The sequence below is a fragment of the Oreochromis aureus genome, linkage group 1, assembly GCF_013358895.1.
Source record: "Oreochromis aureus strain Israel breed Guangdong linkage group 1, ZZ_aureus, whole genome shotgun sequence".
Lineage (NCBI taxonomy): Eukaryota > Metazoa > Chordata > Actinopteri > Cichliformes > Cichlidae > Oreochromis > Oreochromis aureus.
This window is the reverse complement of record NC_052942.1, coordinates 26,927,100-26,950,648: the sequence shown is the minus strand read 5'-3', so window position 1 is coordinate 26,950,648 and position 23,549 is coordinate 26,927,100. Positions and strand designations below refer to the sequence as shown.

Here is a 23,549-nt window from a genome sequence, read left to right as displayed (position 1 = left end):
AGACAATTCCATGTTTTCATTCATATCTTTATACATTTCATTCATACATTCAGAGTGTCACGCTAATGTGTACATATAAGCACAAATAAGAGACCCACTGGTCTCAGTCTCTTCCTGCTTTGTGTCTTCTGTCGGCTCCCCTTCGTCTCTGCTGTATTTATCCCCTTTTAAGCCTCCTCTCCGTTCTTGCTTGTGTTACTCCTAAACCCCTCCCCCATACAGCTTCCCTGCTCTCTTGTCATTGGGTGCTGTGTGGGGTGATGATTGTGGTTTCTGTCGGTGATATCCCCCGAGCGTGTACCGGCTTACTCCTCCTGAACTACAGACAGTCATGTTGTGATACTGCATCCATACACCACCTGTGAGATAGACAGATTATTGTCCCCAGATGACTGAAGGAGCTGGTAACTGGATGGATAAGGTGAAGCTTTGATGTACATCAAACCCATCTTTCATAGAGTCATCACCTGAAAGTGACCGGATTACAGACCCTGACATAACCAAGGATCAACGCACCGCTTTTTCCTGTTGAGGTGAGATGCAGCATCCACATGTTTAAGTAACGACAGCACATTAGGAGTGGTGGAGTGATACTTAGCTGTCACACATACTGTAATCTGTAGTGTGCATGTTGTAATTATACTGTTTTTTCTATTTATAAGTTGTGTCACTCCTGATATCCTCCTTGCTCCTTGTCATTGAAACTAATATTAATAAATCTGTGACTCTGTCAGAGTGTGATCACAGCACCACTCCAACTGCAGCAGCATTGCTGCACAATGAATGGCTGCCTACTACGATGAAACAGTACCACACCCCTATTGGTGGAAAGAGCTTCCAGTGGAGGATATCAATTGGCTGATTGAGCTGTTTCTCGGGCAGAAGGGCATGTCCCAGGGATTGTCAAATGGCACAAACACACACCATGCTGGAAGTGGTGTGTAGTGAGTAGGGAGAATGTTTAGGTGTGGTTCATGGATGGAGGGAGGAGATAGACGGGAACATGATACAGCTCTGGTTCTGAAGAAGTTTAACTGAAATGTATTAAAGCTACTGCTCTAAAAGATGAAATGAAAGAATAACTACATTTAAATTCCAAAGCATTTAACTTGAACAGTGATGCATAGTTATACAGTCATGGTTATACTCGGTGACTCTAACAAACAAGACATAAAGATGGATACAGACAAATTCAGTGAGTTATGGAAAAAAACTGAGGTAGCAGAAGCCTGAATTTTTTATTCTCTGCTGACTGAACTGACAAATGAAGATTCAGAGAATTAATGGTGGTAGTATTCAGGGAATGCACAGATCTGCACAAACCTGGTCATATGATTCCTGGTCAGCCCTGAGGTATTAGAGAGTGCAGGACATGGAGAGAGAGAGGGAAAAACAGGCAAGAGGGGAGAAACAGTGCTCTTTGTTGTGTAGTGTGCTATAGCCTCTATGCTGCCACAACTGTAATGGATTGTGCTGCTGGTGTGGTTGGAGGCTTTTAGATCTGTACGATGGAAAGGCGGTGGCCCAGTGGATGCATTCTTTATAGCTGAAAGAAAAGGTAAAAAGCCTTCCGTTAAATGTGGTGGTGAGTGTATTTTTACTTAAATGCACTTAAATTTTGGGAAATTGAGTTTTTAGAATAAATGAAATACTTGAGCAAAGGTACTTTTAGCATATAATATTATTAACATCGAAGGATTTGTATATGTGAGTGATGTGTTTTGGGGGTCAGTGATCAAAATGAGGATTTAAAAAGAGGAAGTGGAGCAGATAATCAGAGTGTGTTTACCTCAAAACCATCCACATCTTCACATCCTGGTGTGCTGGTGAACAAATGCTAGCAATGTATGACTTTAGGTACTCTTATGTATGAAAGAAGTCAAAATAATGCCAATCACTTATGTAGTTTAACGGTAAAGAGCTTAAAAGTCTGTTTCCCTCTTTACTATCTGTTCCTCAGAAGTGGGATATTAGAAAACCGAAGATAAGCTGACTGTGGTGCTGACCGATCAGAGTGGACCACTTCAGGAGGGAGAATCTACTCTTCAGTTTCCAGTGGGCAGAAAAGAGCCCTACTCATCATGTACTCCCCTCAGAGTCTCCACCGCTGGGGCATCACTCATAGTGAGAGTATGGAGCGGTTAGCCTACAGCCAAGGTACGATGGAAATTTCTGTTTGGTCTCTCATATTGAAAAACGGTGGCTTACCCACAAATCACTGCTTTAAAACAGGTGAGGTACAAGAGTTTAATAGGATGTTCAGGGATTTAGAAAACCAGCCACTGACAATGGCAAATAAGTTTGATGATGCTTCATTTTTATGCTGTTGTGTTCACTGAATCTGCTGAATGGCATTTTATTTTTTCAGATTATTTGAAAATAAAATGATTATTAGCTGCAGCCTTTAGTGTCAGCTCGAAACCTAATCAAGTTTTCCATTTAGCTGCGCTTTCTGCCAATATTTGTCTTCTTTCTCTATACTGGTGACTGTGTGGGGGTGTTTATAATTTCCACTGTTCTTTTTTTATATTCTTCTGCATTGTTATTTAAGAATTTTCTACTGTAGGTTTAGTGTAGAGGGCACTGGACGCCATGGTAGATGAGTTTAAGGTTGGGGTGGGAAGACATCGGGGATCTGCTCTGACTGCACAAGAGAGGTTGCAGAGCTTAATTTCATGGGGAGTGACTAGGCTGGACAAGACTAGAAATGAGTACATCAGAGGAACAGCTCAAGTTGAGCAGTTTGGAGGCAAAGAGAGGCGGGTTGAGATGGTTTGAACATGTGCACAGGAGGAAAGTGGATACATTGCGCAAAGGATGCTGAATGTGGAGCTGCCAGGCAAGAGGAAAAGTGGAAGACCATAGAGAAGATTCATGGATTTAGTGAAGAAGGACATGTATGTTGGTTGTTGGTGTGACACAGGAGGATGTTAGGGTGAGATTGAGGCAGGTGGTCCGTTGTGGCGACCCCTAAAGGTAGCAAGAAAGAAGACTGTTATTTTTCTGTACACGCTCCACCTGCGGGCAGAGCTGCAGTTCCCATTTCCAGCAGCAGGGGGCGGCAGAGTAGGCTATAAAATCATTACGTAGTGCTCCCTTTTGTGTGCCTTGTGAGCCGTGTGTGACACCTCCCCTCGGGCGGGTGCAGTGGCACGGCGGAGACGCCAACTATCGGTTAGGTCTGCTGGCTGTAAACAAATCTCTACGCCACCACGATGTATAGAAAATACACGTTTACTGAGCAGCGATTCTCTGTGCGGTCGGCACCTGCGCTCACCTTCATCATGTAGCGAGAGCGGCGCCAAATTTACGTTTTGGAGCTCGGGGACGTAACGACAGTTGGGTTTTGATTCTGGTTAGAGCTGTCATTGCTTTGCCCAGTGCCATCACAGGTATTTTTTGATAGACATATACGCAGCGATTGTCATTATGCTCGCCAGAGGAATTGAGCATCAAAGCTAGCTCGCTGACGGTTAGCAAAACCGTTTGAGTCTGGCTGTTTTCGCAGCGGAGAGCACACCTAGCTACAGTCATTTCAGCGCCTGAACATGGCATCGTCAGCAGAGCACGACCTGTCACTGTCTGAAGCGGACACCAGCAAGGATAAATCCCAGGTGTTTGGGATTTTGAGGCTTCAGGAGGAGAAAGCTGCTGCAGGGGATAAAGCTAACAGCAGCAGCACGGTGAGAGGAGGTGGAGGAGGAGACGGGCGATGGCAGGCTCCTATCTTCGCTTTGGCCAGAAAGGCGTCCGAGACCATTTCAGGAAGCATTCACGTCCTGCCCAAAGTGTCGGAACACAGGACGTCCCTGCCAGGAGACTGGGCCGTCCAAGGTAGAGTTTGATGAGCTTCTCGAGCCGTGAGGGTGTGAAGGACTGCCTGGTTACTGATGACGGGACTGATGACATCCAGTAACTAATTTGGATGTTGGTTACGTTAAAACAGTCGCTAATTAAGTTAATGCATACTTCTAACGGTGTGATTTTTGCACAATAGATCCCCATGTCTTATTGTTATTAGTTGTTCTGGAGCTTTACTGTCTGCAACATCACATGCTGCATTGGTGCAAATGGAAAATGCCCCTCTGCATCCCCCGGGGTTTGTATCATGCTGCAGAGCTGTTAGCTGCATGTGTTGTCACCCTATTGGTGATCTCACAAAATCAGTAACTGTAGAGCTTTACTGCCTCTGCCCAGCAGCCCGAGTGTCTGTCTCTGTCACCACATCGCCTCCCACACTCAGAGCTATAAATAATCTGGCTGCTTTCAGATGTACTTGCGTTTGAATTAAGGATGAAACAGGCAGTTAACAGTTATTTCTAATAAATGTTTGTATTGTTAGAAGGAATTTTAAAGCTCTGCAACTTCCAGCCTTATGCGAGGACTGAGGTTGTTGCTTTTAATTGCTTTGCATCACTTCTGTGTTTTAGTCTGATGAAGATGTATCTGTGGAAAAATTGTCATGATTTATGGCAAGACTCAAGACAATTTAGCTGTTCAAAGACACAGTTTATGCACGTTTCTTCTTTGTACTCGTGGGCTCTACTAGAGTAACTTTGCATGGTTAACAGATCAAAGTAGTCCTTATTTGTCTTCTCCAATCTACTGGTGTTGTCCTTCAGGTCACCTGTCTGATAGGAGCCATTTTAACCCACTAACACCTCTTTAACCAAGTGCTTCTTAAACTGAGGGGTGGACATTATTGGTAGGGCACAAAAACAGCTAAGTTGAATAAATGTTATGTTTGCAGGGATAGTAAACACTTTAAACCTTTGGTTTCAAATGTGGCTTGTGGCCAGCTTTAGAAACCTGCTGTGGATATTTGCATTCACTGGCATCATGCAGAGACAAGTATTTAAAAAAAAAAAAAAAAAAATCTGTAATGAAGCATTTGACCACCTAAATGACCTGTTTTTTGTTTGGTTTTTTTGAGAGTTTTTTTTTTTTTTTTTTAAATTTCATGTGTAATATAACTAGCAAATAAAGTCAAGTATAATAAGCTTCCTTAACGTTCATAATGGTACATGTGTGAAGCATTTTAGTATCAACAGCTTTACATGACCTGGTTTGATAAGTCTTTCCCTCTAGGGACAACCTGCCACTGCAATTAAAGGTGCTAGGCAACATATCTGCACTCACCTGACCCTGCTGTGTCCTGTTCTGCTGTTTGGCTTTACATTAACTGGGTTGTCTAGTTAAAAGCCTTACCTCTCTGAGATGTTGGCTTTTCATGCCTAGGGGAATTTCCATAATGGTTGCAGAACTGGAACAAAGATTTGTTAACACATTTTTGATGTGTTCAGGTAGAGTATCAGAAAATATTACAAATATGCAACCTGACGTCAAGGTATTTACACAGTATAGCAAGCTTGTCTCTGATAATTACCAGCTGTATGACATTAACCCCTTCAGACTCAGTTTTTTAGCCCTCTGAGGAAAAACATCATCAATCTGTTGAGCTTTTAAAGTAAGACATCTTGAAAATGATCATTAAATGAAGCCCCCCAAATCTCTGAGAAACAGGGGCGCCTCCAAGTGGGGGCCAAATTTGCACCCCACCCCCCCTCGCAAGAGTGTCCTATGTTGGTAATAATGTAATAAGGTTGCAGAAAAACTGGTGCCAATCCCTGGACAGATCACAGGGCCAACACAGAGACAGGCAACAGTTTACAGTCTTACGTGATCTAATACTTATTTGTTTTTCCTGAACAAGTTTGCTCTTTAAGCTAACTCTATTCTGGGAGAGTGACTCTTAAGCTGCTTCCTTTTCAATCATTAACTGATGGTTGGGACTTTCAGTCAATCAATCAGTCAATTAAAACAGATTATTATAGATTTCAAAATCGTATTTGGTTTTTATGTGTACCTATTTTCTGTGCTATCAATATGACCACCCCAATGAAAAAATTCTGGTGGCGTTCCTGCTGAGAGATAGTTACCTTTTAATTTCTATCTGCATTCTGTGTGTACAAAGAAATGTGTTACGTAAAAGTAAATAAATCGTTCTTAATAGTTATTTCTTGTTGCTGTGCAGTGTCTGTGCAACCTAGATTAAACTCTGCATGGAGTTCTTAAGAGAATGTAAAAGACTCCATATAATTTTTTTCTAAATCTGTATTTCTGTACGAGGAAAATGTAAAGCCATGGATATTTTTTAAAAGTGTTTGCTGTTTGTTTTCCTGCAGCCCTGCGAGACCCCATGGCCATGGAACGAGCTAACTTACTGAACATGGCCAAGCTGAGTATCAAAGGGCTGATCGAGTCGGCTCTGAGCTTCGGGCGGACCCTGGACTCAGACTACCCCCCTCTCCAGCAGTTCTTTGTGGTCATGGAGCACTGCCTCAAACACGGGCTCAAAGGTAAAGACGTCAGCGTTGTGCTAGTGTAACTGCATGATAGATTGTTATTGTTGTTTATTGAACGTGCAGAGGACATTACTGTGTTTAAACAGCAGCACAAAGAAAAACACATACAGTATAGTAATCTCTAATTTAAAAAAAAAAAAGAAGAAGTACCATAGGCCTTAAATGTGAGGTAGTGCAAAACATTATATACAATAGTGATAAAATAAAAAAATGCACATGGCATTAATAAATAATATCCACAGTTCTGAAAAAGAAGAGTTTGATTCAGAAATTTATAGAGAAATTTATAAGTTTTATAGAGAACTGCAGGAGTGATTTCCCGAGGTGTTCTTTATGGCAGTGGGATTGAATAAATCTGAGTGATAATAAGCTCTGGTGCCTCTGTAGTATATGAGCAGGTGTGATGTCTTGTCCACGATGGAGAGCAGTTTGTTCAGTGGTCTCACGTCTCTCAGTGACTCACACATCTCCATATTCTGACCAGTTTTTGTTCCAGCTTTGTGATTTAGTTTGTTGATCCTGCTGGCGCTAATTTTATGTGTAAGCTGGGAATCTGCGATGTCTGATTTTTCCTGCTTTCTTCTTTTTCCAGTGAAGAAGTCCTTTCTGGGTTTTAATAAGTCCCTGTGGGGTCCTCTAGAGCTGGTGGAGAAACTGTGTCCCGAAGCGGCAGAGATCTCAGCGTCCGTACGAGACCTGCCGGGACTTAAGTAAGAAATACATGTATTTACACGCACGTTTGCTCTCATATGGCTTGACCTCTCGTCCACCATACAATCATAATCAGAAGTAAAGCTTGATTTATAGTACTAGATTCACCTTTCCAGAAAAAGCGCTATACATCTCATGACGCAGCTGTGAATTATCTGCTTTCCTGTGTAGACAGTTTACTGATTAGAGCAAAGATAATGCCTCTGTTAAATCAATGTAATAGGGTTTTAACTGCATCTAGCTTGCTGTTAATGCTAATGCAGGAGCTAGTGTTTTTCCAGTGAAGACACAGGTTGTTATCTCATTTTACAGGCTTCATTATTTTCTATATTTCAGCAAAACAGCGTAGTAGCTCTCTTAGCTCAAATTTCATGATCAGCTCCACTTGTGACACAAACACACCCACACACAAACACAGAGAGCAGTGCACAGGTGTAAATGCAAACAACCACTACAGGGATTCAGTGTGACACTGCAAATCAACGCTGAAATGAGAATGTGACGTGAGCCAGCTCAGGGAAGTACCTGGGTGTTTACTTTCACTTCACCTTTAATCGTTCTGCCGCTTCATGTCTTCCTATTTCCCTATTCTTCTTTTATATCGACACAGTTTCTGAACATGTGACACGCAGAACTGTCTTTGGCAGAAACTTCAGAAAAATAATGTTAGCGATACAGCAGGACCAACATTTATGTAGTTTGGAAGTGATGTGTTTAGCAGCAACAAAAAGTGTCGTGTCCTGCATTCATACTGAAGGTGTGTCCTTCAGTGGATATAGTGAGGAGGATTACGCTAAACCTCGTTCATGGACAGTTTCCACGCCATGCTTTAAGTTCTCGAGTTTCATCTGGCCCTAAATGAGGAACAGTTGTGTTGTTTCACACAGAGAACAGAGTCTGTTTCCTTTGCTAGGGCTGAGTAAGAGCAACAGACGTGCAAAAAAGCAGGATTTTAGCAACACTGAGTGCAGATGCAAAGGTTTGATACAAGGAAGTGCAAACAGTGTCTGTGCCCACAAAGAAAGCAAAGTTTTGGATGCTCGGATGGAGAGAGAACGCCGATACACTGAACAAAGAAAAAGCTTGTGTTCAGTATTTAGAAAATGTTTCAAAATCTCCGTCAAACTTTAAGAGAAAATACTGAAAGCTGCACTTTCTTGTTCCCATCTCATAGAGGATGAGCAGTAACAGGAGTCAGGGTTAAATAGAATCTAACTATGACAGACCCTCAGAAACACCTTGAAATCCAACCTTATCACTGGTGTTTGTTTCCAGGACTCCATTAGGCAGAGCCAGAGCATGGCTGCGCCTGGCTCTAATGCAGAAACGGCTGGCCGACTACCTGCGACTTCTCATCACCAGAAAAGACTTGCTCAGGTACACCAGAGAGAATGTGTGCATGTGAATATTATTATATATTTATAATGAAACATTGCCAATTGACTGTTCAGGCCATTGAGGGTAAAAGATGATGTCATCTCTCGCTTCCTCAGTGATTTCTATGAGAATTCGGCTCTTATGTTGGAGGAGGAGGGAGCAGTGATCGTGGGCCTGCTGGTGGGCCTCAACGTCATCGATGCTAACCTGTGTGTGAAAGGCGAGGACCTGGACTCTCAGGTACACCACTGACGGGGAGAAATATTTTGATATTAGAAAAAGTCTGACATTGCTGTGCAGCTGGTTTTATTTAATTTCCTGCTTGCAGCGTACTAAGCACCAGAAGGTGGTGTTTTGTGTCAGTGGAGCAAAGAATGTTACTCATTTGTCCTGTACTACGTGACCTTTGAGCATAAGCAGTTTATCTTTTGTTGTGTGGTTTCAGGAAGTGTGATTGCCGGATTAAGTTGTTTTATCTCTGCATCTCTGGCTCTTGTTGTAAAAACAATCTGTGTTCTCTCTTAATATTTATTTTCAGTATTAATCAATTGGAAAGTGCCTTTTTTAAATTCTCCTTCTTCTTTCTTTTAATCGTGATTTTGATTAAAGGTGCAATAAACAAAATTCAGAGCCACCGGAGTTCATGTTGGAGCATCAGAGGCCTAAATATAAAGATATAGCCACAACACCCAAAGCCCTGCATGTTTCATTAGGTAGCAGAAAGCTTGTGTTGACTAGAGGTGATGAAAACCAATCCTGCCACAACCATTAGCCCAGGACAGCAGATTACACAAACCTGAATACATCTACAGCTGCATCTAATGTGTCTAAAAGTGTCTGTAAGACTCTCATTTGCGCTGTTTCACCGTAGAAGCCAAGCACCAGTAGAGAGCTTGATTTGGCAGAAATGAAATGAGAGCGTGTGAATTAGAAGACAACCAGTACTATGTTTCAATTTTTTAGGTCATTTAACAGATAAAATCCTCTCCTTTGACAGGCTGAAACCAAAGGATGGTGACTTGTTTAACTTTAACTTTCCTTTAAGTTCTTATCAGCTCTTGTCCAACTCACCATTTTAACAGTGCTATAGCGAGCCAGTGACTTTTATGTATACATGCGATTAATTGATACATTTTTGTAGTTACAAATTGCATATATTGTGTTTGTTTTGTGACTTTTAAATAAGTCAACATATACCTGTAGACATCTAATTTCTGTAAATGGTCTGGATTTCTTCAAATTTCTTCAAATTAATGTTTGTGCAGTCGTGAAAAGCAACGCGCCTGCCTCTGAGTGATACTAGCGCCTTCGTTTTATTCATTTAAGGTCGGGGTGATCGACTTCTCCATGTATTTGAAGAATGACATAGATGATTACAGGAGTGAAGAGAGGTACGATTTTTTTTTTTTTTTTTTTCTTCTCTCTCCTCAGTTTGATGCAGCTGGTTTCTTTCCCCAAATGTGATGCAGCTCTTTTTCTCTTGTGTCTGTTTCTATGACAACAGGAATAGCCAGATAGCATCCATCTTGGATCAGAAGAATTATGTAGAGGAACTGAACCGACAGCTCAAGTAAGACATTTGCTTGTACTGGAAACAGACCTGCAGACAATCTGCTGGAGGACCTGCAGATTGTGCTGTTATTAACTGACAGGAAGTTGCAGGAAGTTTTTGTATTTTTACCACAACACTTCCCAGAATAAAAGTATTCCAGAGTTTGAGATTAAACCTGTCTGGGTGGTTTAGAAATCCAACTTTTGTCTTCTCACAGACTTGATAGTAATGTACGTAGACTAATCTGAGTCTTTCGTTAATGCTAACAATTTGAAACAAACCCTACTTGTGTGGCGGCTGTGATTATATTACAGCTACTACAGTCCTGGTTTCATATACGAAATATTAAATGTTTACACATTAATCTAGTGAAACTCATATAGAGGTCAGAGGTCCACCACAATGTCTTTTCTTCATGCAGCTCCACAGTTCACGGGCTTCAGGGCAGAGTCGACTCTCTAGAGAAGTCCAACTCTAAACTCGTTGAGGAGGTGAGAACCAATAATCACCAAAGAGTTGTGTCTTCATTTCACCCACCTATCCTCTGTTTGGAGAAGCATTTGTCTGTTACACATTAAAGTAATAGAGTATATTTGGAGTATAATAGCGTCTGTGAAAGCCCTTACAGCCTATTTGGCACAATGCTTTTCATCAAGTTACACGGTTGCACATGCAGCTCTCTAGTGACACCGCTTGGTTAAAGGTTTGAGGTATGTCTAACCTTTAAGCCGTAATCCTCCAGCCAAATTCGGAGTTTCTTATCAGGGTTTTTCTTTCTCAAACTGGGCTTTTGAAGGGTGACTACTCCTTTAAGTCTTGTACAGTAAAGCCAACAAATCTGTGTTTAAGCTTATTTAAGAGAAATCCATGAATTTGCCTTTTTTGCGACCATTTGCTAAGCAAAATGTCCAGTGTGTGTGGGTAGAAGAAACCTAAATTTGCAAAACAAGTAAAGATAGTCTTTTACTTGTGATATCTGTTTATATCATACTAGATTTTAACTTTGGTTTTAAACATGTTTCCTAATATATGTGGATATGTTTGTGTGTGCAGTTAGCCATAGCCAAGAACAACATCATCAAACTGCAGGAAGAAAACCAGCAGCTGAGGAGTGAAAACAGCCTCATTCTGCTGAAGACGCAGCAACATTTAGAGGTACACAGTGTCGCATGTACAAGCACAAAATGAAAGTTTCTGAATGTTATTTTTCAACTAAAAGTGAAACGGAAAACCCTGTTGGTGTTTTTTTTTTTTTTTAATTTTTTTATTTGTTTTTATTTATTTATTTATTTTTATTTAGTTAACTCAAGGTGACGTGTCAGTGGAGAGAGACACGTACAAACAGTCTCGTCAGGGTTTGGATGAGATGTACAACGAGGTGCGAAGACAGCTAAAAGAGGAGTGTCAGCTCAGACAGGTCAGACAGTGGCCGTGTGTGTGTGTGTGTGTGTGTGAGTGTGTGAGTGTGTGACGTCATTATAAACAAACAGATTACATTTTTGCATTTTGCCCATTTTCAGGATGTGGAGAATGAGCTGGTGGTCCAGGTGTCGATGAAACAGGAAATGGAGCTCGCCATGAAACTTCTGGAGAAAGACATTCACGAAAAACAGGTAAGAACAAATATTTTGTTGCAGAACAGATTCTTAGTTACTGATACTGAAGCAGCGGCATTATTTCATCTTTGTGAGGAGATGCAAACATCATTAAAATTCCAACTGCAATGGACAGAGAATGTCAGCTATCATTACCTGTTCAAAAAAGGCTGTTGGGGTATTGTCATCACCCTGCCGGGTGGGCGGGCAGCATGGATTCCTAAGTTTGTGAATGGGATGACTTGAAGACCTCGGACGAGTTAGAATCCAGAAGTTTTCTGAAAATCTTGTGAACGTGATAAGGAGGTGACCTAGGATTTTCAAATTGATACCATAGGTATATCGACTAGGAGGCTGAGGGGTAGCACTGGCTAATGCCAGTATTTTTTTAAAACTTTTATTTGTAAAACAAATAACCCAATCTGTGATTAGGATCAATTTATAACCCTCATAGTCCTGATTTTTTTTTTATGTTCAGTCACTGCTAACCAGCTCACTCCTTCCAGTCTAATGTGTTCCTTACCAGGTGCTGTTATGCAGATTCTTTATATCATTCAGTTGCTTCCCTACAGAGAATCTTGTCCTGCAGTCGACCCAAACTTAACTTCACTGTCTTGGATTGCAGCCAGTAATAATTATCTGCTTTCTTTGATATGAAGAGTAGAAGAACTGGTTGGTAACAGAGCATTTAGAGCAGTCTGAAGTCTCACAGGGAATGTTTAATATGAGCATCCAGTTTTCTGTAATTGCTATAGTAAGTCAAAAAAACAAAAAACATGGATGTGTGCGTAAAGAAGACAGCCAATACTGGACCAGAACACAGCTAAGTCTCTGATTTCATTAATAGGACACACTGATTGGACTGAGACAGCAGCTGGATGAGGTCAAAGCCATCAATGTAGAAATGTACCAGAAGATGCAGGTACAAACACACACTCATCGTCATATAATGTTTAAGATCCAGAAATAACGGAGAACTATAGTAATCCTTACTACTTCCCTTTTTCTTTTTCTTTTTTTAAGTCGTCTGACGAGGAAATGAAGAAGAAGAATGATGTGATTAGTCGTCTGGAGGAGAAGACCAATCAGATCACTGCCACCATGAAGCAGCTGGAGCAAAGGTGAGACACACAGCCTCTGGATGCACAGCACACACCGTCAAAGCACTTTGTCCCCTTTGTTTCACGTCCAGGTGTTTACACAGTGTTCTCTGCTGCTCAGGCTTCTGAACCTTTAAGTTTAGCTGATAATACTTTATGCCTCTTTAGAAAAGTAAGTTTGATATTTCTGAGAATTTTTTTTGATGATGTTATGTTTCGGTGTAAATAACTCTATACAGAAAAGAATTGGGGATATGATTATTAATCAGTCAATATGTTCTATAGGGCAGATTGGTTGATGGTAGCCCATGGAAATAATAAAAGTCACATAAAACACAACAAATGAGTAGAAATGCACCTTTCTCTTCTCCCTAAACATTTAACTTTAATTGTTCATGATTTGTGCAGTGGTTACCAAAAAAATACAAAAACTTTGATTATTTTTCTTTCTTCAGAGGGGAGCAGAGGCACTAGGCAAATGCCTAGTAGCAAGACAATAGTTCAATATGTTATTACTAGTTTCCTTGTGGAAACCCTGCAATCCCATATTTATCACATCTGACACACAGCAGTAAATCTCATGCATGTTCAGCTCTGTTGCTATTGGCCCATGTCTTTCAGTCCTTCAGTGTGTACGTGCTCTATGTTTGTGGTTTTATCTGCTAGTTCATTGATGCTTTATGACCCCCCCCCCCCTCCCTTACCCGAGCCCACTGTCTCCCAGTCAACACACTCCACCCCTCCCATCTCCTCTCCCATTGGTTTAAATCTGTTCCATCCTATTTGCGATTGGTTGTGAATGTTTTATTTTTGCTATCCTAAAGATGTATGTAGGCCGGTGCTATAGGACACTTTAGTGGGAGTTTTGTGTTGTAGCTAAAACGTTTAATAAAATAAATCTAATCATATAAAGAATCACTTTATTTACATCTAATGGAAAATCTCCCTCTGAGAATTGGACATGTAGCTGTTGTGAGTGTAAAGCTTGGTGTCCAGGCTCAAATCTTCCATGTTGATAGTGCAGTGTTGTGCGGATGTAGCCGGGAAATCCCAGATTTATCTGCTGTAGTCATAATCATCTATATTCTGCATTTCCTTACCCTTTTTTTCCAACTTCTTTTCATTACTCAAGCTTACTCAGATGAATGTTACAATGCCTTACGTTTACACTTCCTGTTGTGCTTGTGATGTTAAGTCACAAAAAGTGTTAAGTATAACCCGGGCCACTGATGTATTGACATCCTTTCTTCCTTCCCTCCTTTCTTTCCTCTTTTTTCCCTCCCTTCTGTTTCTCTTTTATAACTTCCATCCATTCATTTTGCTCCCTTGAAACCTCCATGTTTAATGGGTTTTTGTTTTTTGTTTTTTTTTCGTTTCCCGATTTTTATCCCTGCTCCTCTGTGCAGTGATAAGGATCTGCTCAGTCAGACCAGAACGCTTGCTATGTCATTTGTCAAGTGTGCCAGCACAGACACAGAGCACCAGTACAAGCTAGTCAAGGACATCTCCTTCTGAGGATATGAGCGCATGACTAAAAGGACTTTACTTAGAAGAACATTCCTGTTTTTTTGCACATAATATTCAGATGGTTTTAGGGCCTGAGAGCTGCCACAGATTCAGGTGAAACTGGGACTGCATGTTTGATTTATTTACTTCATCAGCAAAATGCTGGGATTCAAAGAGATTATTGCCATGTCTTGTGATCTTTGGTTAAAATCCATCCAAACAACTTTAAGAGGTTTGTTGGTCAACATGGACTGGATATAAAAAATGGACGTAGTTACTGTGAGCTGAGAGCTTTGATTGTTGCCACCATGGTGTTTTGAAACATGACAAACGAGGGGAGGATCAGAGTAAGAAATAGAGGGTTGTTACACGCAAGTTATGTAGGCCCACCCTAAAGACTCCTAGTATGGATCATAGTGTACAAACTGAACATCGTGTTGCATTTAGGACGACTTTAAACTAATGACTGAGCGGTTTGTTCAGCTCTCTGACTCGTTTTTGCAGCTCTGTCAGAGTATTTGACTCCATCTGCCGTAATTTACATAATTTCTTATCCATGTTTCTGTAGGCATTTATGGGCTCAATGCCACCCTCTCTCAGAGGTAGCTGTGCTGAAACTAGGGATGCTCCTAGTGGTTAACTTACTAGTTGTTAAATGAGAGGAAAAATTAGACTAGTTGACTACTCTAAAAGACAGAAAACGTCCAAAAATTTACCACGTGTATGTATGATAAACTTAATCATACATTAGAATTTTTGTATTTTAGCTATATGAAACCATTAATCACATTAATTGTGTTAATGGTAAATAGACTGCTTCTTATATAGTGCTTTTCTACTCTACCTGAGCACTAAAAGCGCTTATTCACACCCATTCATTTAAGCACTTATTTCTATGGTTAAGGGCTTTCTATCATATCTATTCATACTCCGATGAATACTGATGCATTGAAGAGCAACTTCGGGTTATTATCTTGCCCAACGATATTTGGCATACAGACTGAACCTGCCATACCTCCTGAGCTACAGACACCCCTAATCAAATCATGTTTTAAATGCCACCATGTATAACATTGCAAACATGTACAGTATGCAGACTTTGGATAACCAAAGTAGCGGCCTTGGTTTCTTCCACAACCCGGTGCAGAATGTGGTTACACGTCACTTGAGTTGCTTGGTTATATTTCAGTTTATTTTGGCAGACGTTCGTCTATGATTGTTATTTTTTAAACATCAGAGTACTACAGAATAGTTTCCTGCCTCGCTTTTTTTGTACTTCTTCTATTAAAAGAGAAAGGAGGGGGTGCCTCCGATTGTTGGGTTGCAGCCCCAGGTTGTGGCCGGTGGTGTTGTAACCTCTTTGAACTAGTAATGTCCTCGTGTATTAATAAAACACAGATAATATGTTTAATCGGCTAGTATTTCTGGAGCCACAACCATTAAATGTCTAATCAACTAGTTCTGCACAGCTGTAGCTGATGAAGAGTGTGCTGGGTAGGCTGGTTACTCTACACAGCGCTAAGTACAAATAGTGTTTATTAATATCCTTGTGGCCACCTTATTGAATATCTGAGCTCTGTAAATTAATGAAAGGTTTGAGCAGATTTACAAATGAGTTGCTGTACTTTTGAAGAACTACGACATCTAAAACATCTGTGTAGTATCATAATGCACTTCCTTGTCTAGCTGGCAGCTGTGTTGCTCACTGTTATTTTATAGTGTGTTCGAGCTACCTGTAACTTACATATACAATGCATTTTCTGTTCTTTCCACATTGCACTTGTTATATTAGGTAGTGCTGAAATGTTGCCAGTTTTTTAAGATATGCCTGAGATAATAGACATTAGCGTTAAAAGATGAGCGCTGTTTGAAGCAGCTTGTTATGATGAAGTAAATGAAGCATGGTTACAAAACCAGACAGGTTGCCCCCTGCTGGACATTAGAAAGAATGCAGGTTTGCACTGACTTCAGCTTTCAGATCCAGAAACCAGGTCCATCTTTCATATACAGTCTATAGTTAGTACTAAGTGAGGGAAAGTTTACTATGTCATGACAGTTTAACTGATCTAATATTGAGACAGTTAATACTTTAATAGAAACTGAAAAAACATTTTGAATTAATCATACACTACTATTCATGAACATGCGCAGGTGTGCACACTCATACATACAAGTGCTACATATTCTTCCTGTCTCCAGTAGTCAGTTTATGTGCAGTAACACAGATAGTGAGATAGCTGGCTGTTTGGATCTAATCATAGAGGTATTTATCGATCACATTGAGTTAGAGGGCATGCGCTCGGCTTTCGTGTCACAGCTACTGAGAGTTTTACCTGCTAACGCTGAGTCGAGTCCCTTTTACGTTTAGTCAAAATGAAAAAAATGGTCATTAAAGACCTTCCCGCCACTATAGGGAAAAAAAAAAAATTGCAGACACACCTGTTAGCAAAATAGTTAAAGGCATCCACACTGTCTTGGCTGAGATGTTTGAGTAACTGTTTCAGTTCTTTGCTGTCTGTTCCTCCACCAGGAAGAGTGTTTTATTTTCTTCCCAGGCAGCCGAAACTGTTAATGCCCACAAGTAAGCGCTGGAACAGGAAAACCATCACAAATCTAAACAAAATGTTTCTGCTGCTGTCTACATTTCACCATAATCAGTCACTGAGGTCCCCCTGCAGATGTTTAGTCGGAAATTTCTGCTGCTTTTAGTTTGTTGCCGGTTTTCTCTGCATGGCGAACCTTACCCCTCGTTAGTAAGCATTAAATTGAGATTTCAGACACAAAACTTTGCTCCATTTCTCTGACACACGACACTGTAATGGTACAAATTGTAAGGTTTGGTGAGATTGTCAGCAGAAAGTAGTTTACATTCATTGTTGGGGCACTATATAGAGCCTAGATCACATGCTCAGAATTTGGACACTCAAGTAATATAGTGGAAAGTAAATATGTGCACTATGTCTTTTAAAAAAATACATGAATTTGCACACAGCTCATCTCATTGTCAGGTTGAGATTTTTAGATATAAACTACTCTGTGGGACCAGCAGCTTTAGATCAGTCACTATGTTTTGTCTCTGCAGAACAGACAGCTGATCCAAATGAAAAGAACTGTAGTTACACAGCTGTAAACCTCTGGAGTTCCTGTCAAGGGAACTGCGTTATTGTGTTTGTCTTGGCATATTTATTGACTTTTGTGATATATCAGGAAGTAATTCTACTCTTAACTCCATGTTCCTAATACTTCTAATCTGAAGAAAAAGAAACGGTCAGTACAGCTGTTTAAAATTCACAACTACTGTCTTTTATCACCGTGATCAATAAAGGTAGATGTTTTGAAAACGCTGGGTATGTTTTGAGTTTTTTGTGCAACCTTTAGCATGCCGTGTTTAGAAACATTTTTTTATGTGAACAGTCAACAGTCAGTGTATGCCATAGTGCGACGGAGCAAATAAAAGAAGAGGACTAGAGTAGCTTTGCATGAGTTGTGATTTAAAATAATCTGTCTGAAACAAGCAATGGTAAAGAGACTGTGTGAGAGCAGCTGTCCTTTACTCTCCTTGTCCAATTAGTTTCTCTTAGGTGATTTCCACGCTTTGTTTGATTATGCATCTTTGTTTTGGCGTCTTTACCCTTTTTGTGTTCCTTATTGTTCTTTTTAAACACCCACAGGTAAATTCTCAGTCACGCGTCCTTTTGTTGCTCACTGTTTTACTTCCTGGCAGTTCGAACTGCAACACCTTCCTTCATCCCAGCCTCAGCCGTGCCTCCTTTACTTTACTGTCCATCCTCCCGCCCATCTCCCTATGTTGTTTTCTCCCTCTACACCCCAACTTCCTCTTCCTTGCCCTCCCAGTTTTTTCTCTCCATGGTCCTGAGTTTGTTCCTGGTTATAATGGTGCAGATTACAGGAGGCAGAGCGGCACCGTACCTCGGCCGAGGAGGGCACCAGACGCTTCAAGCTGGATTTTGCAAACAAGGCCGACAGCCTCCAGCGGCAGATCGAACACAGAGAAAAGCAGCTGTAAGCAAACCGCCTACAAAACTGATTGGTTAAGATACCCCCCACACACATAACAAAGCACATCTGCTTTAACTAAATTTTACATAAATACTTGATACATTGATTTTTTTTTTTTTTTTTTCCCATGTATGTTTAAATCAGTGAATGCTATAATATAATCTATTGCTTTGTCACCTTCACCTTCTTATTGATATAAACATGTGGATATGCTGTACCTGTAGCCAGCAGCTGGAGATGGACCTAAAGATAGAGAGGGAGTGGAGGCAGACGTTACAAAATGACCTGCACAGGGAGAGGGACTCAGTAGCTCAGCTCAGCACAGAGGCGCTGCAGATAAATGGTCTAAAAAAGGTAAGATGGGAGAAAAAAAACAAACAAAAAAAACCAGCATCCTGTCCAGTAATTAAGTGCGTGTTTGTGTTTATGACAGTACACATTTCCGTTTACTTGATATATGTTGATCCTTTTCTTTTCTTGCTTCCCCTTGATTGATTTTTGCAGGAGTTTCATCGTCTCCAAGATGAAAATGTTCAGCTGAAGACCATCTGTGAGGACCAGGAAAAAGCTCTGGAGGAGCTTGGCTCCAAACTCAGCGAGTATGCAAACTTTATTTTGAAAAGCTCTCATTTCGTCATAACAAAGTTGGTTAACAGTTTAGAGGGAGGTGAGGCAATGTCTCATAAGTCTTGGCCTTTCCACATTTTTCTCATGCAGCGTATTAAAACTTGATTATGAATCAGATATACATTATGTGGTATGGGAACAATTCTAAATGAGCCTTTTTACGAGTATATCCTAGCATGAGAACTATAAAGACTGTCATACTGACCAACCAGTGGCTGCTAGGAAGTACGTGGCACAGACACATGTGCCAAAATCAGGTATTAAAAGCTTGAGTGAAGTGTGAACAAGTTAAATTGGTGCGAGGTTCTTCAGCTTTGAATGCCTCCTCAACTGCATAAAAGGTATTGATTGATGTTGTCATGATGAACTGTAGGACAGCTGATTCCTCCCCCTTTCTCCTGGGTAACAGTGAAATTGCGTCTTTTATAGAGCTTCCTGATTGGCAGAGCTAACGCATAATTTTGACTTATTAAGTTGAAATCTTTTAGTTCTTTTCTTGAAAATATTGAGCTTTTGACTTAAACATTTTTTTGAGTTATTCCGTCAAATTTTTGAGATACCCAACTGAAAATTTTATGTTATGGATGGAAACATTTTTCTTTTTTCAGTGGCAGAAAGGAGCTTCCTTAGTTTCCAGTTTGCTTTTCACTGCCACACAACAAAGGAATCCACATCCACATCTGTGACTAAGGGTTAAATCTAAATTATAAGCTGTCATCTGTTTAATAAAAAAAAGAAGACATTTGCTGGGCATCACATGTAGATCACTGGTAAAAATGTATTTAGTGAGAATACGTTAATTTTAATGTAGTTTGATACTTTTATTTAAGGTTATTGGCACCAGACTAAGCAGTTTTAATGATTCAGAAAAACTGTAACAACAGCAATATCACTATCATTACAGCTAAAATCTTCTTTATCCCTGTGTGTGCTACAAAATGAAATTCATGTCCTTCGATTGGTAACTTTGTCCATTTTGTCTAAATCAGATCCAAACTGAAGATTGAGGACATCAAAGAAGCCAACAAAGCTCTTCAGGTAATATAGCAGACAGTTTAATAAGAAAAAAAAAAAAGGATCAGAAGAAGCTGCAAAATCCCAGAATAAGTGTAGTTAGCAAAGCTGACTTTGGTTTGTGTGCTATTTAAGAACACAGCTTTGTTGTTTGTTTCAGGGGGGTCAGGTTTGGTTGAAGGACAAAGAAGCCACTCACTGCAAGCTCTGTGAGAAGGAGTTCTCCATCTCAAGAAGAAAGGTCTGTCTTAAGTTGACTTCAGATAATTACATTTGAACCAGGGTCGTAATCAGCACTGGATGATTTTGGATGGTTTGTGATTTTACCCATTTTACCCATTTTATCTGAAAAATTTTCAGGATCAGTCATGGTTTTAACCTCAGAGACCCTAAGAAATACTTAAAAGAATCATTGATCTTAATGGATGTAAAATGAATCCAGAAACATTTAAGGTGGTTTTACTCTGTCTCTTTCTACAGCACCACTGTAGGAACTGTGGGGAGATTTTCTGTAACAGCTGCTCTGACAATGAGCTTCCTCTGCCAGCGTCTCCCAAACCAGTGCGAGTCTGTGACACCTGCCACGCCCTCCTCCTGCAGCGATGCTCCTCCAATCCAACATGAAAGTGTGCTGCGCCGCTGCCATGACGGCCTCGAAACAGTCACACTCATGAGTACCACCTCTCCAGAGTTGTATAAGATCCATATCCCAACTTATATCTACAGTGTTTGCTGCTAATGGGTGGAGCACATGCATTTTATGATCCTTACACTTGATTTGTCATTTGTTTAAAGGAAGGAAAAAAAAGAGACAGTGACATTTGCATCTGTCTAACTTGTCAATGTAGCTGCTTGACTCTGAATGCAGAACATCTGCAGAGAGTGTAAAATATCTTCCCTTGAAGTCAGACAGAGAAGAGTCTGCTGTAATATTAATAGTTATGACTGTCAGCCCCAAGTGTATATATATTAAGTCTCAATGAAAATAACGAAGAAACCATATTTAGTTTATGGTGCACAATCAAATGACCAGGTAACCATTTGTCGTAACTGCTACTTCAAAAAATGGTCACTAAAGTAAAAGCTCAAACTCTAAGACTTCATGAAGCCCAGCCAGTGATCAGCAGGCTGGTTTTTGTAAAGTTCAGTTGAGTGTTTGGTTATGAAAGCAGAAACGGCTCTGCAGAGGTGGAAGTGAAACTGCACTATGATGAACACTCCTTGTAGCTAAAAGCAGACAGTTGTATGAACCAAACCTCTAATGCATCTGTTAGTTTTCACATTAACTTTATAGTGAAACAGGTGAGATTTTAAAGTTTGCACATGCAGTATGGTGGCCTTGCTACGGCTGTCGGTTCGGACTCCTTTGCACCTTCTTTTAAGATGGATTTAAAAGAACTCAATTAAGAGTTAAAATGCCTCAGACAGTGTTTAAGGAAGAAAAGAATTGTGCCACAAAACAAGAACAAAAAATCACTTTCTGTCAGCGTTGTAGCAGCAGGTGGTTGACAGACAAATCACCACAGAACGAAGATGGTCATGGCCTCATAAAATAGGCTAAAGGTGACTTTTTATCTGAAGTTAAGTACTGGAGTTATTTATTAAACCTGACTTTGACATGGAAGTAATGTTATGTCCTGACATGACATGTTGCACTTTGGGACCTTAGACTGTATATAAAAGATGGACCCACTGGTTAGCGAAGCCCCTATGTAAGCGGAGTGTTTCTCGTTTCTCATCTCGATGTTTGGGGGATGTTTATGGTCACTGTGTTGTTTGCTGCATGCACCAATTGTGATGTCACCACTGCCCCGTTTATACACACTGATTCTACAGGTTGGACTGAACAGGACTTGCTGCAGTCTTTTCCTGAACAATAGATGTCATCACTCAGGAGAAACCTCCACATCAGCGCTGGTATAGGAGTAGAAGAAGTCTCATCTCCTTGAGCTTGAGCACAAAAACAGGTGCACAACCAGCCGAAACGACACCAATGTGTGGCACACACCAGCAGTTGTGATGTCACGTTATGCGCAGAAGGGAAGGGATTAACCAGGTTTTTAAGTCACAAAGTAGGTCTACCCAAAAGGCATAAACTGCTTCTTCTTTTTTTTTTTTTTTTTTTTTTTACTCTAATGGGGACCATAATGTACAAATAAAAGATCGTGTTGTATTTAATAAAATGTAACACTAGAGATTAAGACCACAATCTCATGAGGAGCGTGTTTAACTCCATAGATGAGGGTGCTCAAAGGAAGGAATTCCAACGGATTTGTATAGTCTGACTTCTTTCTGAAAGCTTGCTGCTGGCCATTACAACACAAGTCCCAGAAATGATCTCCATCTTTAATATACAGTCTATGTTGCTCAGCTTCAGTCACAGGGATCTGGTATTACAGATGTTTTTGGTTCTTGGAAGATGCACAAGCAAAATTAGTTATGAACTCGTCATCCTATATGCATTTAATGTTGACTCCTTTGCATAACCATTGGGAAAAATCTTAGGACTACATTTTTATAAATCCAGGAACATTTTTATAAATGGGATTTGTACACACTCACACTTCAGGCTAAATCTGCAGACTATTTACTGCTCCAGGCAGCTTGAGCTCTGCTGACACTAGTTTCCCGTGGGGATATGAAAAGCACTTGAACTGTTTTTCTTTTGTGGTATTGGTGCCATATGTGCCTGTGTAAATGCAGTGATTACCTTCTTTTCACGTTGCCAAAATGAGTCCTATATTTCTACACTGAGGAGCTAAAACGAGAGCCCAGAATATTTCAGAGTAGCAACACTAGCCAAGGGAAAAAAAACATTAAAGGCACATTTCACTGTTTTTGTGACACTAATGCAGTGGGTGCTGCTTTAAGGAGCAAGAGGAGGGGTCGATGCAGTCAGCTCTAGTTTGTGAGCTGAGTCGTTCTCAGTGTGGCTGGTTCATTTGTTTTTTGGAAATTAGAGAACATCACGACTAAAGTTAGTGGTTGTAACTGTGAGCGTTACCTACTTACAAAATATGTTTGAACACTTGCCAATCATACTGGGTGAAATATAGATTTGAGTTTGTTTTATACACATTAATTTGTACTTTTATAAGCCTGAAAATTTTGAACTTTCCCCTGTTTACTTGAAGTTTGTTGCAATCAGATGTTAAAGAATCTTTTTTTATTTTATTTTTTTTTTCTGCTGCTCCTTTTGTGAGGGAAAGTTTAACCATTTTAAAATTGTGCATTTGTGTTGCCAAACTAAGAGTTTTGAATGGAAGTTTGAAATATGAGTTCCAGTACATATTCTGGTTTTGTGCTTGCAAAGTTTACAAATTGATTTTTTTGTTTTTTTTTGTTAAAGAACTGGATGTTTTAATTCCAGTGAAGAGACAGTAGGCCGGGGATAATTTCAGAAAGTGTTAAAATAGTTTCAGATATCGTCTAAACATGTCATGAAGATCTATTGGCAGATATTTCCGAGCTGAACCCAGACTAGTCTTGTTTTTTGTCTTAAATGTCCCAAATTAATGTGGGACTTATACAGTTGATACATATTGTTGTATATAAATATTGATTACCACTGCTGCCCTTTAGCTTACTTTGCAGTTTAAAATTAACTCTGTTGCCAACAGTCTGTTGTCTTGACTGTTTCGCAGTTTCTGATTAAACACTCACAGAATGGGTTCCTGCTTCC

The 23,549-nt window shown here is 40.2% G+C and overlaps 1 protein-coding gene across 4 annotated transcripts; it reads left to right on the top strand.

The window, feature by feature from the left end:
* The first annotated feature begins 325 nt into the window (after nt 1-325).
* Nucleotides 326-23,538, top strand: rufy2 (RUN and FYVE domain containing 2). 4 transcript variants are annotated; one of them, XM_039611571.1, is made up of 20 exons: nt 326-533; nt 1,961-2,157; nt 6,186-6,359; nt 6,958-7,075; nt 8,352-8,453; nt 8,570-8,693; nt 9,780-9,844; nt 9,958-10,023; nt 10,427-10,496; nt 11,059-11,160; nt 11,306-11,422; nt 11,526-11,618; nt 12,448-12,522; nt 12,624-12,721; nt 18,110-18,229; nt 18,451-18,580; nt 18,731-18,825; nt 19,843-19,891; nt 20,028-20,108; nt 20,348-20,491. In XM_039611571.1, exons 2-20 carry the CDS (start codon nt 2,082-2,084, stop codon nt 20,489-20,491), a joined length of 1,899 nt encoding a protein of 632 aa, XP_039467505.1. In that variant the 5' UTR covers nt 326-533; nt 1,961-2,081. The 4 variants fall into 4 exon arrangements, with proteins under 4 accessions (XP_039467505.1, XP_039467502.1, XP_031586607.1 ...); XM_039611568.1 differs by lacking the exon at nt 326-533 and adding an exon at nt 1,425-1,558; XM_031730729.2 differs by lacking the exons at nt 326-533; nt 1,961-2,157 and adding an exon at nt 3,549-3,834 and having other exon boundaries at nt 20,348-23,538.
* The last annotated feature ends 11 nt before the right edge of the window (nt 23,539-23,549 follow it).